The following is a 26,418-nucleotide window of genomic DNA, read 5'->3' on the forward strand; positions in this document are numbered from 1 at the left end:
GAATTGACCAAGAGCTTAATGGGAAACAGGAGCAGAAGACCGAACAGTGAAGTATTTTATTTTATTTTTGGTGTGTTTTGGAGTCCAACCAAGACTGAAGAAAGTGCTGATGGAATGACGTCTTGCATGATCAAAACCTGTTCGGAGGAGGAGGAGGAGAACTGCCTGCCTCTGGACTTTTACCTAATGGACTACTCGCTGCTGAATGAATTTTCAAGTCCAGGCTAGACGTTGACACTTAATAGCTGCCTGTTCTATACTGCAGTATCGCAAAGCATCATAGGAAGCACCCATGGTTGTTTTTTTTAATCCTAAATGATGCTTAGTAAATATTTATATGCTTAAATGTTAAGGAAAGAGATAATATATATTTTTATGACTTCTCAAAACAATTATAATGTTTATCTGCAAAACCCTCGCAGGTAAGCCATGCTATAAAAGACTGTTTCATTTATTTGATAATAAAAGTGCATGGCAATTTCCTATAAATGGTCAAACACTTCTTGCCAGACCGAAAGAAAAGCAAATCAACATGACCTCATTGATTCTTGCATAAACACGGAGGTTCTTTTGTTTCCCATGTTGGGTATACCCTGCTTGCAGAGGTGTCCTTGGCACAAAAAAGACACTGGCTGAGTCGTCTTAGTTTCTTTGGCCAGAGGGCTTTTTATATTTGGTCTGGAATGGCTGTGCTTCTGAAACAGATGGATATTCTGAAACAAGGAACTAAGGATGCTTAGATGTGCATGTGTTAGAGCCCTGATTTCCAGATTGGGTACAAAGAACCGTATTGGTATAGGTGAACCACCCTTGGAACAATAGGTGCCTTCCAGTCAAGCTGGAGATCAAGGTTGGAATTGCATTTTGTAAGGAACACAGGGCTGTTGGCCCCAAATGGTGTGCCCCCTCCTGCAGTGTTGAAGTCTCCCCTCCCCCCCATGACACGCAGTACACCTTTTCTCATATCCTGATGTCACTCTGGCTTTCTTGCTCACCAGTAATGTAGGTTGGAGAAACTCGCAGCATGTTGGCATCAGGATATGGTTGGTGTGGTGAATTGCCTGCTGTGGAGAAGGAGAGCTTGGCACAAGTGTGTACTTGGTGACAGCCCTCTGCTGCTTGTGGGCCCCCTCTGGGTGCTTTGGCTTACAGCTCCCATCAGCCCCAGCCAGCAGGCTTTGTGGCCAGAAAAGGCTCCCATGCACCTTTCACAAGCACTAAATTCACTTTATGTACTTTTTTTAAAAAAGGAGTCTCTATATGTATATAAATTCTGCATGTTCTGAAGCCTTTTCACCTGTGTGCAGAAATTGGCTGCGCTTGTGCGGCGGGATCTATAAACTGCAGACCTAAGCATATGCACTAATTCCTATAGGTTAATCCTCAAAGCAGTTGCCTTGTAGCAGAGATCTTAACACACACTTTGCTGACCATGGAAGACATGGTTTTTAAAAAAGTTTTTGCTTATTCACAACACGGTTGAAAACACACTTTTGTCTCCAAACTGTTTACTTGGAAATGCCGCCCTTGTGTCAGTGTATGAACTTAGTCAATAAATAGTGTTTTTACAAAGAGGACAATGCGTTTTAATTGGGTGTTTTTCTTACAAAGAGTTCTGGCACTCTTCAGAGTATGTGTTCACAGTTAAAGTGGTGGTAGGTGTGAGTTACTGTCAAGATCCATTGACTTATCAGAGGCTCTTGTGCACCCTGGATCTTAATGTAATGCCGCCTTGTTGGAAATGAATGCTGCTTCTCCATTTATCATGGAGTGGGGAAGAGTTACCTAAAGGAATTGCAGGACAGTTTTCCTGTGTTGACGCTTATGATGCCTGCTATTTGAGGTGGCAGAGGAGCCACTCTGCAGAATGGAAAACCTATGTCTAGATGGACGTTATACACTGACTGTTGCGCTTGCTGTTTGGAAATCTGAAAAACTCGTGGTATGGTATGGTTTATTTATATACCACTTTTTAACTCAAGGCTCCTAAAAGCAGTGAACAACAATATACCGTATATTAATGCAAATAATATATATGATAAATGCACACTGTATCAATCAAAACAAAATAGCATCAGAATTGAGCCATGAATACAGATCATGTAATAGGACTTGATTCTCACGAGGTGCAGTGCACTGGAGATTGCAGAAATATTCCATTCTACTTTGGTTCTTTGCGAGAGCAAATAAGTCACCAGAATACCCTTGTTGGCATTTCTTTTTACTCATCATGATAGAACCTCTCAAGCTTGGCTGTAGGAATGGGGGACCTGTGGTCCTCCAGATGTTAGCTGTGCTGGCTGAGGGAGAAGGGCATTGGGAGTCCAGCAACACTCCTGCTCTGTTGCTTAACTTGATGGGGATTTTAGCAGGTAGCCTTAGAGCAGGGTCAGCAAACTTTTTTAGCAGGGAGTCAGTCCACTGTCCCTCAGACCTTGTGGGGGGCCGGGCTTTTTTTTTTTTTTTTTTTAATGAACGAATTCCTATGCCCCACAAATAACCCAGAGATGCATTTTAAATAAAAGGACACATTCTACTCATGTAAAAACACGCTGATTCCCAGACCATCTGCAGGCCGGATTTAGAAGGCGATTGGGTCATATCCGGCCCCCGGGCCTTAGTTTGCCTACCCATGCCTTAGAGTGAAGGTGGTTTGATTATCCAGGTCCTGCATCCCTACCTGTAGCCCATTGAAAACCACCTGAAGGCCAGAAGACCCTCTGGAGTGGCATTCAAGTGTAGTGTGAGACAATAAAAAGGAAAGCCAGAACTTCCTGTAGACACACTTGTTTCTCATCTGTTTTACAGCTTCCTAAGGGCTGGTGTTTTGTTCTCTGTTGTGGCATGCGACAAGACACCTGGAATTTAGAGCAGTTTGCCTTTGGAAAAGGTTGAAACAAAATAATAAAAAAAATCCTTCCACTAGTAGTTTAAGAGACCAACTAAGTTAGTTACTGGTCTGAGCTTTCGTTTTTTAATTTTGTTTTGTTTCGACTATGGCAAACCAACACGGCTACCTACCTGTAATTTGGAAAACGTTGACACTTTTCTCCTATGCAATATGCTTGCACAAAGTAAAACCAGTGTCTGGGGCAGTAGGCACTGAATGGCAGTTGCTGCAATTCGGAAGCAGAGAGAGTGTTGTCAGCTTCCCAGGGGCACCTGGCTGGCCGCTGGAGATTAGGACATCTGCCTGGATGGGGCTTTGGCACGATGCAGCAGGGCTCTTCCGTTCTTCTGACTTTATGTGGCCTCTGCATAAGTAAATGAGACTTGCATCACCAGTTTTCCTTACTCTAAAATGGGGGCAAGTAACTTCAGAGCTCCAGTTCACATGCAGGCCTTGGCGAGCTTCAGCCTCTTGTAGGAATCTTGTTGGCACGGAAATCTTTTAACAAGCCCAGCCAGTTGTAAACCAGAGATACTCAGAAAACCAAAAGCCTTGACGAGGCATCCCTGCTTTTAAATAATCTGTAGAAGGGATGTGTGGGTGGTTAAAAAAAAAGTGCTAGCTTTCACTAACTTACTTAGAAAACTTCTTAATTGTTTTCTATTCAAGAGAATCTTAAAGTGATATACGTAATATGCATAAAATACATGGTAAAATATTAATATAAATAATCAAATAATAGCCTATTAAAATAACATACAAGCCATTCAATAATACCCACAGTTTCCCTCAGTACAAAATCCCAACCAGTTATTTTGTATAACAAGGAGGACTGGCCAGATGACAACTCCTACAGCCTCAGAATTCAAATAAAAGCAGTATCTGGCCTGGCCTGGGGCAGCACATTCCCATCCTCCCTGCCTCACACCTGGGAGCATAGGTAGCTCTGTGCCAATAAGGCTCAATGAGCATTTGTGTATCTAGATTGAAAGGAGGCCTCAGAGAAAATGAATGTGCAGCAACCACACTGCTCTTAAAAGAGAACTTTGGGAATTTCACAACTGGCATTGCAGCATCACACTGTGGGCTAACATGGTGAAATGTTCGTGCATTGTCATGGAAATGTTAATTAACTCCTACAAAGACATACCGTATTTTTCCCTCTATAACACGCAGATTTTTTCTCCTAAAAAGGAAGGGGAAATGTCTGTGCGTGTTATGGAGCGAATGTGTGGTCCCTGGAGCCAAAAAATCAAGCAAAAGTCAAATCGCTCTTCACGGAGAAGGGAAACCTGAAAAGAGGAAGTGGCAGCTTTCCTGCATTCTTCCTCAGGGTCTTACTGCCCACCCTCCTCTGTTTCGTTGCTGTGATTGCTGAAACGGAACAAAGAGCAGGGAAAGCCCCTCCCCTCCAGGCAAGCAGAGGGGAAAGTGTCGTCTCTGTGCTCCGGTACTGCTGGGGGAGAGGGAGAGAGAGTGGGGGAGGGAGAGGGAGAGGGGGGAGGGAGAGGGAGAGAGAGAGAGAGAGAGAGAGAGAGAGAGAGAGAGAGAGATGGCTGGCTTGGGGGGGAACTTTTGCCTCCCACCCGTTAAATCCCTCTCCAGCATTCTTAGCCAGCTGCTTCTCTGCACACCCCTCTCATGTCCCTTCTTTGTTTTTCCTTCGCTCCCCACTTAAAATGTGGTTAAAAAGCATGGATCCACATGGATCCTCAGGATCTTTGCATTGGGTCACCCCAAATTCACCATCAGATCACATAGCATGTCCATGGCTACAGCCTGCACCAAAAAAATCACGCACCCACTGTTGCCTGGGGCTGCAATGGTGCAAACACGTGGTTAAAAAGCATGGATCCACATGGATCCTCAGGATCTTTGCATTGGGTCACCCCAAATTCACCATCAGATCACATAGCATGTCCATGGCTACAGCCTGCACCCAAAAAATCACGCACCCACTGTTGCCTGGGGCTGCAATGGTGCAAAAACGTGGTTACAAAGCATGGATCCACAGGAATTATCAGGATTTTTGCATTGGGTCACCCCAAATTCACCATCAGATCACATGTCTGTGGCCACAGCATGAAGCACAAAAATGATACATCCACTGTTTCATTCAGAATGTTTTTCCCCTTGTTTTCCTCCTCTAAAAACTAGGTGCGTGTTATGGTCAGGTGCGTGTTATAGAGCGAAAAATACGGTAAGTGGCAGGAGGTTTAAAGTTTTAAAAACTAATTGTTTTGTACGCTTCTCAGTTTTATTTCAGCTACAGTTTTGCTTTGTTTTTGATTTAGCTCTTAGGGAATGTTATTGGATTTTGTTGTGTTGCTGTGTAACACCAGGAAGGTGTTGTTGTCTGGGGGTGGCCTATATGGCTGTTTTCTGTTTCCAGAGAACCTTACACAGCAGGCGAACCTGACCATGGGATGGGGCAAAGAGCACCTCCTGAGTGCAGCACAAGCTTCTTTTAAAACCACAGGCCAGTCAAAAAGTATCTCTTCCTTTATTTTTGGCCAGAATATTCAGTTGCTACTGTCAAGCCTATGAGACAGATGGAGATGAAGGAATGTTTTGAACAAGAAGGTTAATATGAAGTTCTTCTAAAGTACTGCAAACGATTGCTGTTGAGTGGATTTATTTACTTGAATATAAATAGTGAGGTTTTTAAATGTTGGTATTCTGTATATTTGCTGTTGGGATATGATGAAAGAAATCTGTATGGTGGGGTCCTGGAGTTATGAAAATAGTTTGTGGTAGAAAAAAAGGGAAGTTTTAAGAAAACCTATTACTATGTGTAATACAGTGGTACCTTGGGTTACATATGCTTCAGGTTACAGACTCCGCTAACCCAGAAATATTACCTGGAGTTAAAAACTTTGCTTCAGGATGAGAACAGAAATCGTTCTCCAGCGGCGCGGCAGCAGCAGGAGGCCCCAATAGCTAAAATGGTGCTTCAGGTTAAGAACAGTTTCAGGTTAAGAACGGACCTCTGGAACGAATTAAGTACTTAACCCGAGGTACCACTGTATAGATAACCTCTGCAGAAAAGGGTAGTCTCTCTTTGTGAGCTATGCTGTGGCATACAGTATGCTCACAACTTACGTGGGAGTTATGTTCTGGGGATCTCACCTAAAGCAAATTATACACAACTGTGTATAGTCAAAACCCATTGGGTTCAATGGTGGGCGCAATTGCCTAAGTCCTTTTTTTGGAACCCCACCCCCTTCCACCACCACCCCATTTCATTTTCTTTTTTTGCCACAAATATAAAGCTGAATATGCTCAAGTAAGTTAAATGTGTGCAAGTTGCAGGCATCCTGTACTTAAAGCCAAGGTGATTATAAACCATTCTGCCATTTTAGGTCTTAAACCTGACAGAAATGGGCAGAAGGGGGATGCTTCTTTGGTGCTGCTATGAATACAGTCCATGCAAACATATTCTAAAAGCAGGAGACATCCTTTTAGAACTGTGTCTTGTTTTGTTAGTGTTCATATAAACATTTAGCAGGTTAGATGATAGATTGTCTAAAACTCATATGATTTGTGTAAAATACTTCCTTAGATGAGAAGCAAAAATTAACTGCCGTGGTTTCCTTCTTCCTTTTCCCAATGGGAGACAATTCTCTGTAGAGCCATTGTTTGGAGGTGACAGCAGTCAGGAGATCTCTCTTAATAAATGGCTGCTTGAGGAAACAAAATCATGGTGATTATTTTTGAACATAACTCCTCAAATGCACCATTGTGGAAGCTTTTGTTTTGATTAGAATGTTAGAAGAAATACTTCTATTTCCTGGCAAGAGTACATTTCCATTTCAACTGTGCAAGAGTACAAGGCAGCCATGCCCAAGATCCTTTCAGTGAAAGTTATCTGTCACTTCTTACTCACTGCTTTCCATTTAAGACCCTGAACTGACTTAAGAATAACACGTATTAAAAACATTTTCAAATTCAATATTGATACAGACTCAAAAGTATTGTTGGGAAAGGGAGGTCTTAAAGAGATATTGAAAAGACAGTAAGGACAACACCCATCTGATAATGTTGTATATATACATGCTGTTTGTTCATCAATGAAATGTCAGACGGGTGATGCCATTCATGCTGCCCTGGGATAGCTGTGGGAGAAGCTTGGCGAAAGGATGAGTACCAGTTGGTTGTGCTGACCTTAGAATTAGCAGACCCAGCCTAGGGTCTGCATCCAATGTTCTTTATTCACTAGTGCAAGGTTGGGTTTTAATGGTGCACAAACATCACAGTGCAAAACGTTTCACCCACAGAACAATTATACTGCTAGATGACTTTAACTCAGTGCTACATCGTCCAGCCCAGACACTGAAGTCCAGCTCTGAGGGCCTTCTGGCGGTTCCCTCGCTGAGAGACGTGAAGCTACAGTATACCAGACAGAGGGCCTTCTTGGTCGTGGCACTCACCCATCAGATCTCAAACAGATAAGCAACAAGATGTCTTTTAGAAGACATGTGAAGGCAACCCTGTTCAGGGAAGTTTTTAATGGTTAATGGGGGGGGGGGAGGGAGGCAAACCTGGAGACCTCAGGTCAAACCTCGAAGTCTGGCAGCTGTACTATGGTATTTGCAAAGGCCTATGCAAAGTGCTGTGCACCTGGCTTCACAAAAACTTATTTGTGCTACTCCTAAAATTTCTATTGATGGATCTGCTAGGAAGACTGACCTGCAAGGGGTCAGAGGAGAGGAGGTTTGTGTGTCTTTATTGTGATTTATTGTGGAATGATGATTTCTCTTTCCCAACAAAAGAACAAATTGCCACAATTCTGCTTAAGTGACGGGGGGCGGGGGGGGGGGCGGGCAGGGGTGAGGGGAGACACCTACCATTTCTGCAGGCCCTGCAGAGTTTTCCTTCTGCCACAGGGTGGCAGCCAATCTCTGAAAATTGGGAAATCACAAAGCTAGATTCAGTTGTAACCTGGAAAACAAGCAGCAGAATCTGTCAAGAGCTTCACCGGTACAAATGTTCTGCTTTGGCTACGTTGGATAAATGTTGCCAAAATTTCGTGCTTTATGAGCCTAAGCCTATTTACCCAGAAGTATGGCCTGCTATCAGATATATGTGGGGATTGCAGTTGTCAAGCTTAAAGGTGTCAAGATTAAATCAAAATACATATTGGACAGCGATTCTGTGCACAACTGGAAGTAAGTGCCAGTGAACTCAGTAGGACTCAGGACTAATCCAGCCAAGATGGATTAAGAATAAAACTTCACTTGCAGAATTACCATATATACTCGAGTATAAGCTGACCTTTTCAGCACATTTTTTTATGCTAAAAAAGCCCCCCATGGCTTATACTCAAGTGAGGCGGGCGGCGGCGGCGGAGGGACGAGCGGCCCAGAAGGAGCCCTTGCTGCTGGTCCCTCCACCGCCTGCCTCTCGCAAGGGCAGGCACAGGAGCTGTTGGGAGAGGTGCTGCGCTGCGCTGTGCCTCTCCCAACCACAACTCCTATGCTCTTGTGACTAGCAGAGGTGGCAACAGAGGGACAAGTGGCCTGAAAGGAGCTCTTTTGGGCTGCTTGTCCTTCCTCCACTGCTGCCACCACCACCACCAGGTTTGTGGTGTGGTGAACTGGCTTATACTCTGCTCTGGTCAGACCTCACCTGGAGTACTGTGTCCAGTTCTGGGCACCACAGTTCAAGAAGGACACTGACAAACTGGAACGTGTCCAGAAGAGGGCAACCAAAATGGTCAAAGGCCTGGAAACGATGCCTTATGAGGAACGGCTAAGGGAGCTGGGCATGTTTAGCCTGGAGAAGAGGAGGTTAAGGGGTGATCTGATAGCCATGTTCAAATATATAAAAGGATGTCATATAGAGGAGGGAGAAAGGTTGTTTTCTGCTGCTCCAGAGAAGCGGACACGGAGCAATGGATCCAAACTACAAGAAAGAAGATTCCACCTAAACATTAGGAAGAACTTCCTGACAGTAAGAGCTGTTCGACAGTGGAATTTGCTGCCAAGGAGTGTGGTGGAGTCTCCTTCTTCGGAGGTCTTTAAGCAGAGGCTTGACAACCATATGTCAGGAGTGCTCTGATGGTGTTTCCTGCTTGGCAGGGGGTTGGACTCGATGGCCCTTGTGGTCTCTTCCAACTCTATGATTCTATGATTCTATGATACTCGAGTCAATAAGTTTCCCCAGTTTTTTGTGCTAAAATTAGGTGCCTCGGCTTATATTCCGGTCAGCTTATACTCTAGTATATACAGTAATTGGATGCTCCTTCAGAGATGAACCTTCCCTTTGTGGTACTTCACTGCGCAATACATAATTGGCTCCCACAGGGTGTGGTGATGGCTGTTAACCTGGATGGCTATACAAGGGGATTAGACAAAAGGGGATTAGATATAAAAGGAGAAGGGAAGTCTGTCAGTGCTATTAACCATGATCCCTTGGTGGAGCCTCCAGCTTCAGAGACAGTGCATCTCGGAATATCAGTTGCTGGGGAGTGCTGTTACTTCCATGCCCTGCTTATAGGCTTGCAAAGGCATCTGATCAGCCACAGTAGTATGTCAGATGCTGGACTAGATGGTGCCATCTGAAAATTGGATGAGCATCCCCGCAATTCCTTCCTCCAAGTCATTTATAAAGACAACAACAACGGACCCAGGACAGAATCCCACAGCCCCCCACTTGCCACTTTTTTCCAGGATGATGAGGAACTCTTTGAGTTCAGGATTCAGGTAGGTAGCCGTGTTGGTCTGACGTAGTCAAAATAAATTAAAAAAACTAAAAAAATTGTCCAGTAGCATCTTAGAGACCAACTAAATTTGTTCTGGGTTTAAGCTTTCATGCGCATGCACAGCTTATACGAAGAACAAACTTAGTTGGTCTCTAAGGTGCTACTGGACAATTTTTTAATTTCTTTTCTTTGGGTCAGTCAACCACCTAGTAGTTCGAAAGCATACCGGTGCAAGTAGATAAATAGGTACCACTGCGGCAGGAAAGTAAACAGCGTTTTGGTGTGCTCTGGCTTCCATCACAGTGTTCCGTTGCACCAGAAGCAGCTTAGTCATGCTGGCCACGTGATCTGGAAAGCTGTTTGTGGAAAAACATTGGTTCCCTGGACCTGATGAGCAACATACCCTATAGCCACCTTTGACTGGACTTAACCGTCTAGGGGTCCTTTATCTTTACCTTTACCAACCAGCTACAAATCCACCTAACAGTTACCTCGTTCAACTCACATTTCACCAGCTTTCTTGCAAGAATATAATGGGCGACTTTCAAAAGCCTTTTTGAAATCAAGATAGTGTATTTCCACAGCACTCCCCTGATCTATGAATTTTGTAACTCTACCAAAATGAGAAATGAAAATCATCAAGCCTGACTGATACCTGCCACTTAATTATCTAATTCCTGTGTATTATAATTTTTTTTTTAGAAAGCACTAAAATTTTCTAAACGCTGTATATGTGTATTTTATGATTACAAGATAGCCTGTGCCTGCAGGCTCACAAGCTAAGAGGCATGACACAAAAGGAATTGAGTGGGCAGAGGAAAGCAAATATTGGGTTGCCTCCTGGCAGCCTTTGGTATCCTGGTCAAAGGAAAAGGATAGTGTGTGCCTCCGCTTCTGCAGCTCTATGGCAGCTGGCAGTTGGAATTGGAGTGATCTTTTTTGCAGGCAGGGAGGAAGCAAATTTCCTGCATTTCCTCTGGCTGATGGATGGAGCCATGCTCCTGGGAAGGGGGTGGCATCCCTGCCTCTTTGCACATAGATAAAGCTCCTTTTGCCTCTCCTGCTGGTTTTCTAGGTGTGGGGATTTTTGTGTGTCTATGGAGGAGTTTTTCATCTTGGAACTCCCCACTTTGATACAGAAGGGCTACAGTCCAGGGACAGGCTTCCCATGAACTAGGGTGACCAAGTGGGCCAAAGCGAGGCGTTACTATACAACAAACTGCCTGTTATTCTCTTTCCCTGGTTTTATTTTCCCAAGAATAAACTGCCACAATCCCCTCCCTGTTAGTCTAGTGTCGCTTCCACCTATTCAGTCATTGATGTGATGTTTGTTTGTCTCTCTTGTGTTTCTGAATGTTTGCATTAATTTAAAAGTGGCCTCATGCTCTCTGTAGCTATCAGAGAGTTGCTTCCCTAAATATGACAGTGGGGACTTGTAATTGGTCCACCACTGTGCCCATCTGGGCTTCCCCAATGCTCCTTTTGTATGCAAAGTTAATGTAATTAGCAATGTGTTAAGCTTGTAAAGGACTCTGGTGTTGCAACAAACACATGGCTAATTATGAAATGATAGCCAAGCTTTAGGCTCATTCTGGGGACAGAGTCGGTGGCTGCAGAGTCTTTCACCCCAAGTTCAGTAGCTCTTTATCCCCCTCTTTGCCAATTCCCAGGCAGCAATGAGTAATTCCTCATTAACCTTGACATAAAAAGGGAAACCCATTTCTACTCAGTCAGCTGGGTGCTGTTTTGCTTGTGTCTATCAACAGGGAGGGTCATATTGTCTCTACTAATTATGCTTCAAAACCCCACATCCTACCAATAAGAACAAATTTAAAGGATGATTGAAAGGACAAATTTGAAGCGGGATTACAGGAGCATACAAAACTGCTCTTATCCTTAATTGGACTACTTGTCCATCTAGACTAGTTTTATCAGTTGTCCCTAGCAGAGGCCCTCCAAGTTCACCAACCAGAGGTGTTAGCATCACACCTCAGGACCACGGTTGTATCTCTGCAAGATGCTGGAGGGGTGGCCACCCCTGGGTTTGGTGTAGAGGCTGGAGCAGGCACAGAACACTGTGACTCAGTTGCTTGCGGGGGGCAAACCACTCCCAGCATAAAACAACTTGCTTGTGGGATTTCCACTGGCTGTAAATCCATTCTTGGGCCAAGTCTAAGGTTCTGGAACTAACATAAAGGCTCAGGACCAGGTTACTTGAGAGAATCCCTTATCCTTTATACACCAAGTAGATCACTGTGGTCTGTGCGAGTGTCTCTCCTGCAAGTTCCGAAGATCTCAGGACCTTGGTCTGCAATCACTAAGAGCAGGGAGGGCTTTTAGTGTGGCTGCCCATGTTCTGTGGAATAGCATTCCTCTTGATGCTATTCAGGCTGCTCTGCAAACAAATCAGTTTAACATGCTACTCAAGACATGCATTCATACAAAAGCTGATCGCTTTCACTTCCAGTTTTGCCCAGAGATTTTACTTCTTGAGGATTGTGTGTGTGTGTGTGTGTGTGTGTGTGTGTGTGTGTGTGTGTAGGGTGCTGAACCCCCAGCATCTTTCTGCCCCCTAACCCCCTCTTTCTTTCTTTCTTTCTTTCTTTCTTTCTTTCTGCCTGTCTCCTACACACAAACCCACAGCTGTGGTTTATCCAGGACAGAAAACTAAGGACAATTCATAGTTAATTGGGACTGTTGAAGCATATATAAAACATCTGAAGGTGTTGAAGGCAAGGTGTAGACTTAAGTCTCGCTTTCCACACAGAGAGAGTTCAGATAAATGCAGTAGAACAGAGCCTTGAGTCTGATGGGGCCTTGCTTAACCTAACGCTTTATCTAGCTTGGTTTTTTGAAAAGCATATGTAAAGGAGCTTGCACTGAATGACTCATCAAAAATCATTATAAAATAAAATAACAATAATTTAGACCCAGCTCTAGTCAAGTCACTATTTAATGTTACTTTCTCTATTTGCTGTGATAAGCATTAAAATTTGCTTGCTGGTTGATTAATCATTGTTTAGCAATGTGCAGTGGAGTCCAGTAAACGGTTTGAAATTGCCACAGTATAATAAATGGTTATTTGATAATGAATGAAATTGTTTGAAAATACTGTTAAAATGTCAGCTTTTAACACACAGATCATTCGTCAAAAAGTGAATGCAAACATGGAAACCACCCAGTGACACCATAAATATACTGCAACAAATGCAGGGCAAATAGCAGGGAAACTGGAATAAATTGATATATGAAGTTAATTTCAATCTGTAAAAGTAATTGCATTGGTTTAACTTATTTAACTCTTCTTACAGTAATATTTATGGTGGAGGGTGAAAGTAAAGAAATAAATGATGATAAATAGATAAAAGACATAGGAAATGGGAATTGTTTTCCAATTTAATTACACTGTCACATAAAATTATCACTCAGATACACAATGCCGACAGCAGGAATACATTAAAACTCTATTATGCTCTGTAGAATGGCATAGTATCCGTTATTGTTTATGCCATAAATATTTTTGTTCTTTCAAATTATCTTCCATCTTTCCAGATTGCTAAATACTACAGGCCTGAGCTGGTTTGCTCAAAGGGAACATCCATGGGACTTATTTCCAAGCAGGTGCACTTTGAGTCCCAATCCCATGTGGAAAAGGGATCCCCATACTGCCAAAAGTTATTAGGAATTGCTTTCATCCTTTTGCTAATGTTTTTATCCTGAAATAGATGAAAAGTGAATTCTTTTAAACTTTCCTCCTTGTGTATGACTAGCAGCAGGCTGGCCATTAGACTATACATGGTAGGTTCTGTGTGTGTTGCATTATGTCGTCTTCCACCGGACACCATTAAGGGTGTTGTTTGAGGTCAGAGTCAGCAGAGTGTGAGGCTCCAATCCAAGACTTAGTGGCAGAGGATATGTTTTCCATGCCGAAGGCATTCCCTTCCTGGCACATTTATTCCCCAGCATTTCTAGCCTGGGTTGGGAAAAGCCTTTGTCAGAAATCCTGGAAAGCCACTGCCAGTCAGTGTAGAGGAGAGGTAGTCAACATGGGGCCCTCCAGATGTTGCTGGACTACACTCCTGTCAGCCCCAAGCCAGCATTGCCAGTGGTCATGGATGATGGGAGTTGCAGTCCTGAAACATCTGCAGGGCACTTCACTGACTATCCTTGGTGTTCAGCAGACCAATATGTAAGCTTTGTTACATGCCCTTTTTACCTACCTGTCTTGCTATAAATATAATAAAAATGTAAGAATGTTGTCACACTGAATTTGTTTAGTCACAGACAGGTACTGCTGTGAACTACAGCAGGATGACAAATGGGGCTGTCAGAGCTTCTGGGCCATCACAGCACCATCAAAGGGTGAGGCAGAAGGAACTGCAGAGGGAGACAGGCAGGTGAGTTTGTGGGAAAGTGGCCAAGTAGGTAGGTGGCAGTGAGCAGGTGGGTGGGGTTTGGCAAGGTCTAACAGGGTGGGGTAGTTTGGGCAAGCTGTATGGGGTCTTGGTGGACTTGGCAAGGTGGAAAGGGATGGGGTGAGTGGTTTTGACAAGGAGTAAATGGTGGGGGTGGGTGGCTTTGGGGAGGGAGGTTGTGGGGGTAGGTGGGGTTAACAAGCAAAGGGAGCAGGAGTGCAGCCCCTAATACATATAATAAAGATGCAGGTGTGCTGTCACACTGCAGTTTGCTTGGCCACAGGCAGGTGGCGCTGCAAACTACAGCATGATTAGAGGTGCTGGATGGCTGACAAGCCATGGAGGGACAGTCAGAACAGGTGGGGGCAGCACCTCTCAGTTCCACTGGCTCCCTGGTTCCCCTGCCTCTGGGATCATGATCCCCAGGCTGGCTGACATTGCTACTAGGCACAATGTCATCTTCCCAGCCACTTTGGCGACCCACTGCTTCTGCCACTGCCATACAGCCAATTAGGGTGAAGAGTTGATCTGAAAGGAGGAGCACAGGAAGGAGGCCAGAAGAAGTGGTCCCCTGGCCTGTAATCCAGGGCTGCAGCTGCCTCTGATCCTCATCTGAGCATGAGATGAAAAAGGTGATCCTCCTTCCACTTCTCCTTTGCACATCAGCCATTGTGGTTGGGGGTAGGTGAAGCTGGGGAGTAGAGGCAAGAGCACAGCCCTTAGGAAGAAATACTTCAGCTAACAGGTGGGGTTAAGGCAGCTATTGGTCCTACTTAGGAATTTAAGAGAGTGACTGAGCTGTGGTTTTAACAACGTTAGACAAATCATTGGAGGGTAACCCTATCCATGGCTACCAGCCATGATGTTCCTCCACTGCCGGAAGAAGTATGCCTCGGAATGCCATTGGCCGGGAATCACAAATGGGAAGAGTGTTACTGCATTGATGTCCTGCTTGCAGGTTTCCCACAATGGGCTTTTGGTTGGCCTCTTTGAGATCAGGACATTGGACTAGATGGGCCTTCTGTCTAATCCAGCAAGGCTTTGCTCCTGTTCTTAACATCTGTGCTACCTGAGGATTTAGCAGACCTTAGCTTGAGAAAGCAGACCTAGCCTCGGTCATGTGTGCAATACTTACATCCAGCCAAGACTACTGTCAGAGGCAGATTTAGGGGAGCGCAACCAGTTCACCTGCACTGGGTGGCAAACCAAGAGGGCACTGCAAGGAGGTGTTGCAACAATGATGAACAAATGGCAGATGGCATTCCCCTGTGCTGGAGCAATGGCAGCAAGCGCTCAGGGATTGAACCCAGGACCTTCTTCTGTATGCGAAGCATATACTCGACCACTGAGCTATTGTCTATACCAAGTTTCAACCTGCCTGACTTGTGCTTTAATTATGTTTATTGCTGCCTGTCACCCAATGGCACTTGTCTACCCTTGGACTTGAGCTGCTGGCATCCAGCTCCCTTCCAGCTCCACATTCATTGATGGGAAAACGGTGCAAACCATGCAATTTGAACATGACCCCAAATAAATGGGAACCTCTGAAAGAAGCTCCAAACCCACGAGATGCTTGAAAAACAAGACAAACAATCAAGAATGAATTGATGAAGGGAAAACCTTCTACAATATTCCTAGAATGGTCCATCAGGCATCCATAAATTAAATGAATGGACTTGCTTCAGAACTTTATTCTAGGTCTTAAAAATGATATGTGTATATGCTGTAAGGATGGTTTCTTTTCTCGCCTATTGCTGTAAGACAGGCTATAACTAAAATGAAATACCATTAGAATTTGGAAGTGATCACAGACTGTAATCCAAAATGAGCTATTATTTACAGTTCTTATTAAAAATATTGAACATGGAAGACTTTCAACTTCCTGCAGCTTGGCATTCTGTTTGAGTCCGACTTCAATTTCAAAGCTAGTAAAGTCATATATCCAAATTAATGATTGATTTACGGCCTTTATACTCCATATGTTTCCCCTCAAATACGCAATATTTAAAAACACTGGCTGAGTTTTCCCCCTTTTTTTCTTTAATCAGGATATTTCTAAAGCCAGTTTTGTGCATTTGTTATGATCCTAAACTCATTTTCATTATCTCTTGCTTTAAATGTTAACATAAAACCCATAATGGCAAAAAGAACATCTTTTTATGTGATCATTTCTGCTGTTGTAACAATTTGCAAGATTGATGGATACACCAAATTAGTTATCAAGTGGAGGAGTTCTGTGGAACACCATGTTGTGAACACTCCTGAGTCCTGCTTCAATCAAAGCCAACATCTCCTTTCTGAGGGGATCTGGGCTATCCTTCTGGCAACCACAAAGTAGATGTGTGTGGCTATTCTCCATTTCTATGTCAGCTGAATCCCATTGCAGGTTGCCAGGCCATTTACATCTGGAGTAGAACAAAATCAGGTGAGACTTTTTCATAGAATCATAGAATCCAACTCTAGAATTTGAGCTGAAAGGGATCCTAAGGGTCATCTAGTCCAATCCCCTGTGATGCCGGAATCACAGCTAAAGAATCCTTGACAGATGACCACCAAACTCTGTTAAAAAAATCTCCAGTTGAAGGAGAGTCTGCCACCTTCTAAGGGAGCTCTTTCCACTGTCAAGTTGTTCCCTAATGTTTAGTTGAAAACTCCTTTCAGGTCATTTGAATCCATTGGTGCAAGTCCTTCCCTCTGGAGCAGCAGAAAACAAGCTTGCTCCATCTTCTAAGTGACAGTCCTTCAGCTATTTGAAGATGGCTATCATATCACCACTTAGTCTTCTCTTCTCCAGGCTAAACATACCCAGTTCCCTCAACTGTTCCTCATAAGGCATGCTTTTCAGACCCTCATCATCTTGGTTGTCTTCTGCACACATTCCAGCTTGTCAATATCCTTCCTAAACAGCGGTGTTCCTTTGCTTGCCAGTCCCAACAACTATGGAGACCCCAACAGCCCCTGGCACAAGACTACCACATCAGCCAAGAAGGTATCCTCTTCAGGGAACCTGCAAATTTGGAGACATCTCCAGCCTCCCACCCCAAATCCTGCCCTCTAAAATAATATCCAGGATCCCAGTATCAGAAGAGGAGATGACTCCAGGTCAGGCCATTTCCTGCTTCACTATGTGAGCCTGTTATCCTTGAACCTTCCCTGGGAGGAGGATGCCCAAATGAAAGCATGCTCTGGATCAGGGCTCTGCTGATGCTCCAAATGGTGTTGGCCAGCTACAGAGCTGCTCCTTCAATGCCTAGAAGTTCCCAATTCAACACCTCATCCTTCTCAGCTGTGTGACTTCCTTAGCTGGACAGCTTTCTTGCTTTCTTAGCAACCTTGATCACTGACCTGCTAGTCAGTTCCCCAGGCTCACTAAGGACGGGATCCTGAGCTAAACAACAGCGATAATAGAAATAGGACTCTCATAGATATTGGGGTGCAGCTCTTCCTGGGGGCTGTGGTGGGGGAAAGCGGGCAATTCTGGGAGTGCCACATCTTGGGATCTTGCTGGAAATTTGCTGGAGCTCAGGTGGCTAAGTGACAGTGGCTCCCTAGACCCAGCAACATGATGTGCATCCTCTTTCACTGGATAGGTCAGCAGAGAATTAGGTAGCTACCTTTATTTCCTTCTTGCTTACCATTCTTGTCCTTTTAAAATGGTTTGCAGGTCTCAACAAGGTCATTTCCCATTTATTTGTAGTCCAGTTATGGAGCAGTCCTGTTGGAAAAATGTCAATGAATCCATCTTAACAAGGTGCCTCACCCAACTGGGTTCACATCTTGTACCAAACCAAGGATTCCCTGGGTGGTCTTGACTATTCTTTGACTCCGGGTCTCTATTTCCTCCATCTTTAAAATGGGCACAACTATGGTCCACTTTAGAAGGCCATTCTGTGCCTGTAGGAGACAAAGCCTGCCAGCTACCATGAACATGGAAAATACTACTGTGATTAAGAATGATGAGGAATTAGTAATTAGTGTATGTAAATCTGCTGAACTAGAAGAATCTCAGTTCTTGCTCTGAATAGGGGAAGAGTTAATTTCTTAGAATGCATGTCCCAGCCTTTTTTTCTGATCAGAGAAAGTCACGTAGTCTACAGCTGAAAATCTGGACATCTACAATATTTGTTGTGCGGTTTATAATTATTCTTAATGCCCTTGCAAACACATGTAATAAAATGCTAACAAACCATCATCCATTACCTAATTATATTTATCTAGACAGACAATGCTGAGGGTGGGGAAAGCCTACAGTAAAAAATATTGTTTTTCATTTGGCAAATAAAGCCTACATTTACAACTTAATTATCCCCTTGTAGTGCTGTAGAGAGTGATTTCAGTTAATCATTCTTGGGTTCTAAGATTCCCTCCCCCCACTCAGAAAACATGAGGTTTAAAATGTATGTTGACTCCCAATTAAGTCTACTTCCCCTCTGGTAGGGGAGTTGTTAATGGGATTTAAATGTTTTTTGCCGGTTTCAGTGGGATCCACGGCAGGAGATTTTCCCTCCCCCTGTCTTTGATGAAATACCTTTCCTGGTAAAAGACGAATAGGGAAGATTGTTAACTATTTTGCAAAACATGCTTTTGCAAAATATCCTAATTAACGCATATACTTCCAGGCTCCTGTTCCTGATCATCAAGAAAGTAGGGCGAGTCCCAAAGACTCTCATTAGTGAGTGTACATCCGATGGAGACAATGCTGTCAGTCTGATGGTGACACCTTCAGCAAGCTTTTGGTTCAGCTGGGCCAGTTCATATAGTTTGTGAGCTTTCCATGTTCTCCCTGAGATATGTGGAAATGTGACAGCACATAAAAGCACCAACACAGGTGTGCAAAGTGTGGCATTTTGGCAGCAAGGCCCACAGGGAAGGCTTGATATCTCCGCACAGTCCTTGCATTGCCTTGCCACAAGTCATCCATCAGTCCCATGTTCTGGGGAGGTGATAACATGGCTGCTATAAGATGCCCTTGAATAGTATTTGGAAATGTCACCTGGTCCAGAATACCATGGCTGGTTATTGGGAGCCCATAACTTCTTTTTTATAGCAGTTGCAGTGGCTGCCAATTTGTTTTCGAACCCAGTTCAGTGTTGGGTTGGGGGCCAATGAATGTTGGAAGATTCAGGACAGATAAAAGACAAAAGTTCTCCACGCAGTGCATAGTTGAACTATGGAACTCATTCCCACAGGAGGCAGTGATGGACTGCTTTAAAAGACCATTGGACACATTCATGGATATCAAGACTATCAGTGGTTCCTAGCCATGATGGCTATGCTCTACCTGCATAGTTGGAGGCAGTAAATGCTTCTCAATACCCAGTGGCGTAGCGTGGGGGGTGCAGGGGGGGCCGGCCACATCGGGCACAACATCTGGGGGGCGCGCTCGCCCCTACCTGGCTCCACGGGTTAGGGGGCGCAAATTACTTGCCTTGCCCCGGGTGCTGTCAACCCACGCTACGCCACTGTCAATACCAGCTGCTGGAAACCGCAGGAGGGAAGAGCACTCTTGCATTTGGGTGGCCACTGTGAAAACAGGATGCTGGACTAGATGGGTCATTGACTTGATCCAGTCGGCTCTTTTTCTGTTCTTATGCTGGTTATGGACTTCCATGCTCTATACAGTTTAGGACCAGGTTACCTGAAGCACTGTCTCCTCAGACATGGGCTTGCCTGTATATTAAAATCTGCAGAAGATGCCATTATCTTTGTTTTGCCCATAATATTTTAGTCTGAAGTTTGTAGTGTGTCCTCTGCTAATATGTACCATGTTTCTTTTGTATCAAAGTTTGAATTGGTTTTAGAACGTGCACACTCATCTGTGACTATCTGGTGATGGGTACAGTGTGGTATAGTGGTTAGAGTGTTAGACTAGGACCTGGGAGACCAGGGTTAAAATCCCCACTCAAGCATGAAGCTCACTGGATGGCCTTGGCTCAGCCTATCCTACCTTATAGGGCTGTTGTGAGGATAAAATGGGGAGGCTGAGCTCCTTGAAGAAAAAGGTGGAAAATCAACAAATACCTGAAGAGATGGAGTAAAACAAACTTTGTGTTCTCAGACAAAATACCCATGATTAAAATGATAATCCTCATGAAGCCAACATACCAAACCCTTGCAATCTGGTTTCCTTCAACCCAACTCCATAAGTGGCAGAAAAAACTACATTCATTTATCTTCTCACACAAAAAGCCACGAGTTTCTGCATGAAATGTCAGGGCTGGTTCTTCATCTTGCAAAGACATTTCAGGGGAACAGGAGTTCTGCTTGAAGAAGCATTTAGTCAGGTCCCAATAATTGATGCATCTTCCTATCAAGTCAGGCCCACAAGCTTAGTCCCCAGGGTGTTTAATAGGTAAGATATATTGTCACTCTGGTGTTCATTTCTCCAGTAATTGTAGAAAACTTAATGAGACCACTGATTGCAGGTGGAGTTATAGTAGCTCAGCTGCATGATGCAAGTTTGACTGCATTAGTATGCATAGCATCTCAGCCTTCATTTAGGAAGGGAAATGTAGACAACCCACAAAATATTTTCTCTCTTTTCTCCCAAGGAAATGGTTACTGGCGCCAATTTGTGCAGTACCTTACTGGTGCAGGAAAGGAAATCTTGCTAGGCTCTCTGTTCTTTGCATTCATGGCACCAGAGCTCAGATTACATATACAGCAGCCTGCGGATGGTGGACCAGGAATCCTTGGATGCAAAGTTCTGTTAGCCCCAAGGAAGAGATGGTGCCCCTCCCAGCTCCTGCACAATGTGCCCTGAACACCAAAGAACAGACTCTGCCACAGGATTCCAATGAATGGATCAGCCTTCTCAGAGGATCAGGAAAGTCCCAGACACTTCCCTCAAAGTAACCCCTGTGGCTTGAAACCCCACTGTCTAGAAGAGTGGTTCCCAGCCTTTTTTTGGCCATGCCTCACCCAAGCAACTCGAAAATCCTGATGCCCACCCTGTGAATATAATTCTTATTACCAGTATTCAAAAAGTGAACTCCTATTCATGTGGAGGAAGCCTAAAAGGCCATCAACTTGGTCTAAACAAGCTTCCAAAGACAAGCAACCCATGAAAGAGAAAAATAAAAGAATGAAAGGACAGTTGAAGTACTGAGGAAGAAATCACTAAGAAATTGTTAAAATTATTATTGTTGTTGTTGTTGTTAAGTGATATGAAAAAATAGTAAATAAAGTTTCAAAGCATATAATAGTTTATGTTTCCTGCTTGGCAGGGGGTTGGACTCGATGGCCCTTGTGGTCTCTTCCAACTCTATGATTCTATGATTCTATGAATAGAGAACTGAAAAATGGTGACCACTCCAGCTGTGTAGCTATGGAGTGGTCGCATTCAGGGGGAAATTCCACAAATGTTGACTGAGCACTCCTGGAGCGCTACCCCCCTGAATGTGCCCAGAGTATTTTCTGTTTAGATAACCTCTGCATTGTCACCAGCTGACCACCATGTACATTCTGATTTTATTTTTAAAATGTGTATGTCACAATTTATATTTATATTTGTATTTGTATTTATTTACATGAGGCCCCTAGAACCATAAGAAATGCAAAAAATCCACTGTTAATAACTCATTCTCAAATTGCCCCTCTTAAAAATCTAATTGCCCCCCTGTGGGGTGTGTGGCCCACGCTGGGAAACATGGGTCTAGAAGAAGTCAATGACTGAAGAAAAAGGCACTAATCCTACTTTAATCACCTCAAGGCGATTTATGCATAAGATACGGTATTTAAAATCAGTTTAAAAACACAAAAACAACAAAAAGTGCTAACAAGTGGACAAAGACACATGTATCCAGTGCTTTCCCTCCAGCAGGCACTCAAGGGTACACAGTACCGGCACGTCTTTTCATTGTTGTTAAAAAGTGTGGCACTTGCATGGTTTGTACCAGCACCTATTTTTCTAGAAAAAAAGCACTGCATGTATCCATCTGGAAAAGCCTTTTAGAACAAAATTGCCTGCACCTGTTTCTGGAAAGTGTAGCTAGTGAGCGCCTGTCCTACCTTGACAGGGATGCTATTCCACAGAACAAGGGCAGCCACACTAAAAGCCCTGCTCTGAATTAACTGTGATAGCTGAGATATTTGGAACTCATGGGGAAAATTCTCCCTCAGACCACAGAGATCTACTAGGTGTATAAAGGATCAGGAGATCTCTCAAGTGACCTGGTCCTGAGCCATATAAGACCTTGTATGTTAATACCTTGAACTTGGCCCTATGGCAGATTGGCAGCCAGTGCAAATTTCACAAGCAAGGTGTAATATGCTGGGGGTAGTTTGCCCCTCCAAACAACCTAGTGGCCACGTTCTGCACCATCTGCCGGCTCTGGACAAGCCCCCTCTGCCCAACTTAGCCCCATGTAGAGTGCATTGTAGTAATCCAACTGTGAGGTTACCAATGCATGGACAGCTGTGGTCAAGCTACTCAGATGTAGTACTCAGGGGGTGAGCGTATCCAGATGCAGCATTCAGGGTGCGTGTCTTTCATCTTGGCTACCTAGGCCATACTATAAGGCTTTGCTAGTTGCTCCCACACACTGCTGACATAGCTATTTTTTCTGCCTAAACTGCAGAAAACCAGCACTTCCAGGGTCCTGATCTCACTGTAGTTCCAACCTGTTCTGGAGCCCTCACTTATCTCTTTTCACCTTGCTTGGGTCCTCATTTCCTCTTGGTGGTGGACACTCATGATGCCTTCCACAGGGGGTTCATGGATTTATGAAAATGGAGATAGGAGTATGAGGGGCTAGGGCTATTGTCTGCCCTCTCCACTAAATTTCAAGCACTGTTTCAATAGTTCAGGAATATTCAGTTCCTAACCATGTGGAATTCTCCTCTAGGTATGCTCAATGCTGTGTGTGTGTGTGTCAGCTGCAATTCCATGGGAATGAAGACAGTCCACAGAATGTGATACTGGTCACAGGATTTAGCTTGTGGAGAATATTGGAGGCTGAGTACGTTACATGCAAATGCATGTGAAATATATTTAGAGTCCTGTAGTGATTTCATGCTCTTTATTGCAGCTTGTAAAACAGTGATTGAATTGCCCCCCAAACCTCAGACTTTTATATACATTATTTACACAATGAGTCCTGTCTGATTGGCTGATTCTGCTTCCCTCCTGGAGCCTGACTGGTCTTTTCCTGCAGACCAATCAGTAGTTGCATTCTACGATCCTACCAGCCTAACAGGCTGATTAACTTCTTCCTGGAGCCTGATTGGTGTTCTCCTGCAAGCCAATCAATTGCTGCATTCTAGGATCCTACTTGCCTATTGTTCTAAGTTCCAAGGTTAGAACATAACAGCATGTGACACTGCCCAAACACATGAGTGCCTTATTAAAGAGAAGAGTTGCAGGGCCACTCCACCAGCACAGGTGAGAGACCAGCAAACATCCTTGAACGTTTCCATCCCGGCTAGTCATTAGGACAACTTATAACTAAGAGCTTGAACCTGAGCTTTCTTATTTGCTCCTCCCACCCAAACCACTTTCCTTGTGTGTCTTGTTGTCAGTCTGGGAGCAGGGACTTGCGTGGGTGTGATTTCTAAGCTGCCCTGGGAGTCTTTTTTTAAACAACAACAACAACAACAACCCACATTTGTTAGCAATGCAAAACTGAGTTTGGAAGGTTGTGCTTGTAGACAAACTGGGGGAGTCTGTCCTCAAGAGGTTCACAGAAAACGTGATGGGGTAGCCAGGAGTGGTTTGGTGGAGAGAACATCCCATCACAAGCAATGCAATGAATATTCTATCAAAACTGCCTGCCCTATCTTTGGGATTGAGATTAACTTTACCTACTGAACGTTGCAAAATTTATTTCAATGGCCTCTGACCGCCATACATCAGCAGCCAACCCCTATCTATATAAAACAATAAGCAGAATCTTAAGGCTCTCTTAGAGGCTGTCGGCAAGATGTATATTTGCTGACATCTAACCTGACTAAAGCCAAACACCATTACCCCTGTGACTGATTGGAGAGCAGCCATCAGTTAACAGTTTTATTTCCCTCCTGCAGCTGAGTTCCTTGACCAAGTTATCTAAGCTGAAATAGCTTTCCAGGGCTGTTACCAGCTCAATGGTTCTCTTGTAAAGTCGGGGGGGGGGGGGCTGGGGAAGGAGAGAGGGTGGGGGACACCTCTTCATTTAACCTCTCTGTCTCGGTTATTACTGATGGGCTATCAATAATTTCAACTTGGTTGAGCAGTTGGCTGAAGGTTAAATAAATCCTCCTGGTTGTTTGCATGATTGTATCCGAGCGGAAGAGTTCCAATTGGACGGCGATTTCTTAATGGCCGATTCCCCAGGAAAGGACTTGTAGAGTCAAATATAGGTTAACAGGGGGTGGGGGGTTGGGACGGGAGAAAACTGTGTGCTTAAACAGAGGGAGGAAGCTGGGCAGTCTGAAACTGAAGCATGAAGTGGATGGCTGCCTTTAAAGGATAAATGCCGGTAAAAAAAAAGATTTCTTGTGTATTAATGCAACATTTTTATATGCAACTGTAATATTTTTGTGTAAGTTGTCTGTTGTTGCTTCAGTTTTATGTTGCTTAGAGATATTTATATTTAAATTGCTTAGAGATATTTATAATATAATAAGCAACATAGAAATTTGTTTGGTGTCTTGGGAGACAATGGAAGAGTGGCCTTTGGGGTAAGTCAAACCATTGCAATTACACCCACAACTCTAAATCTGTTGGAAACAACATTCCCATCCTCATCATCCTCACTACCATCTGTTTACTTGTATGCCTCTTTCCCACAAAATTGTGCCCAAAGTGGTTCACAACATGTCAAGTTACCAAGTATAACTCTCCCCTCTCTCTCTCTGAAACAATTAGAAATAATATGATCCATAAATAAATACAGGAAAAAATCATACAAGTTTGTATAAAACAATGCAAATAAGCCAAGCTATTATAACCACTTAAAACTAATCTGGAGAGAGGATAATGCCTAACACGGAAATTAAAAAGCAATGTAATAAACACCCACAAGCTCCAGATAGTGCATCTGTTTCCAACCGTCAAACATCCAGGGACCCCACCCTGTCTCTCTCCTGGGAGCCTGCAGACACCTGCACTCTGGCTTTCACCCAGAGGGGTCGGATGGCCACTGTTATCATGGTTCTTACTCTGCACAGAGGCCAATAACTTTAATTGCGCATCCCCAGAAGACAGGAAATGATGGACTTCTGGTCTGACCCAGCAAACTCACCTCCCACATTCTTTTCCCCTTGCAAGGCCAGGCAAGAGGCTGATGCTTGCCTTGCCAGGTTCTTATTGTTAAACTTGGCCCCGTGATCCTTTTGCTGTCCAAAGAGATTATTGCTCATTCCATTTCAGGCCTGTCAATTTGGTCACATGCCAGAGTCATTACAATACTTGTCAATGCTGGAGAAATATTTCCCCAGCAAAATGGGCAAGTGATGGTTGGCTTCCCATTAATAGCTGTTAATTGTGCACACAGCAAATTATTGCTGGGCCAAGTTCTGAATTGCTTACCAATGCACACGTTATTAACTAGGGGCAGGATCAAAGACCTACAATGTCTTGCAGGGATCTGTGACTGTTTTGCAACCTGCATCCTAAAGGAAGTGAGAAAATTAGGAGATATTTAAGAATTGCCTCTTGGATTACCGTATTTTTCGCCCTATAGGACGCACCGTCCCATAAGGCGCACCTAGGTTTTTTTTGGGGGGGTGGAATAAAGGGGAAAAAATTATTTCCCCCCCAGGCACGGGGCTGGGGCAGGGGAAGCCTGAGCTTCCCCTGACCCCAGCCCCCAGAACAGGCAACTCTCCGCAAGCCACGGGAGCCCAGCGCCGGGCTCCCACGGCTTGCGGAGAGCTGCGCGAAGCCTGGAGAGCGAGAGGGGTCGGTGCGCACTGACCCCTCTCGCTCTCCAGGCTTCAGCGAAAGCCTGCATTCACCCCATAGGACGCACCCACATTTCCCCATCATTTTTGGAGGGGGAAAAGTGCATCCTATAGGGCAAAAAATACGGTAAGTATGAGTCCATATTAAAGGAGTCAGTGTGGTGTAGCTGTTAGAGCAGGGACCGGGTAGCTGTGGCCTTCCAGACATTGCTGGACTCCAATTCCTGTCATCCTTGGCAATGGCTGGGGCTATTGGGGTTTGCAGCGTAACATCAGGGGGGGGCACAATTTGCCCATCGATGAGTGATGAGACCCAAGTTGAAATCCTGCTCAGCCATGGAGCTCATTGGATTTCTTTCTCAGTCATGGCCTTGTATTTAGATTGTCAGTTTATTGGGATGTGACCCTGCTGTGAGCACTGCTCTAGAGCAGCCTTCTTCAACCTGGTGCCCTCCAGATGTTCAGGGTTACAATTCCCATCAGCCCCAGCCAGCGCATGCCTTATATCAGAAATGAAAATAGTAAAA

At 44.3% G+C, this 26,418-nt stretch overlaps 1 protein-coding gene across 11 annotated transcripts in view; it reads left to right on the forward strand.

Moving 5' to 3' along the window:
- The window catches only part of BNIP2 (BCL2 interacting protein 2), a 76,135-nt gene that overhangs the window by 15,957 nt on the left and 33,760 nt on the right, over positions 1-26,418 (forward strand). For 6 of the 11 annotated variants that reach the window (XM_028706735.2, XM_028706734.2, XM_028706730.2 and 3 more), the window contains one exon: positions 2-1,580. The exons of the other annotated variants lie outside the window; for them this stretch is intronic. Coding sequence is in view for 4 of the 6 variants with exons in the window: in XM_028706730.2 (XP_028562563.2) it covers positions 2-50 (49 nt within the window). In the remaining 2 variants the exon portion in view is untranslated. Of the gene's footprint in view, position 1; positions 1,581-26,418 lie in introns of those variants that run through there. 11 annotated transcript variants of the gene reach the window in all.

This window comes from Podarcis muralis, chromosome 14 (genome assembly GCF_964188315.1).
Source record: "Podarcis muralis chromosome 14, rPodMur119.hap1.1, whole genome shotgun sequence".
NCBI classification, from domain to species: Eukaryota; Metazoa; Chordata; class Lepidosauria; order Squamata; family Lacertidae; genus Podarcis; species Podarcis muralis.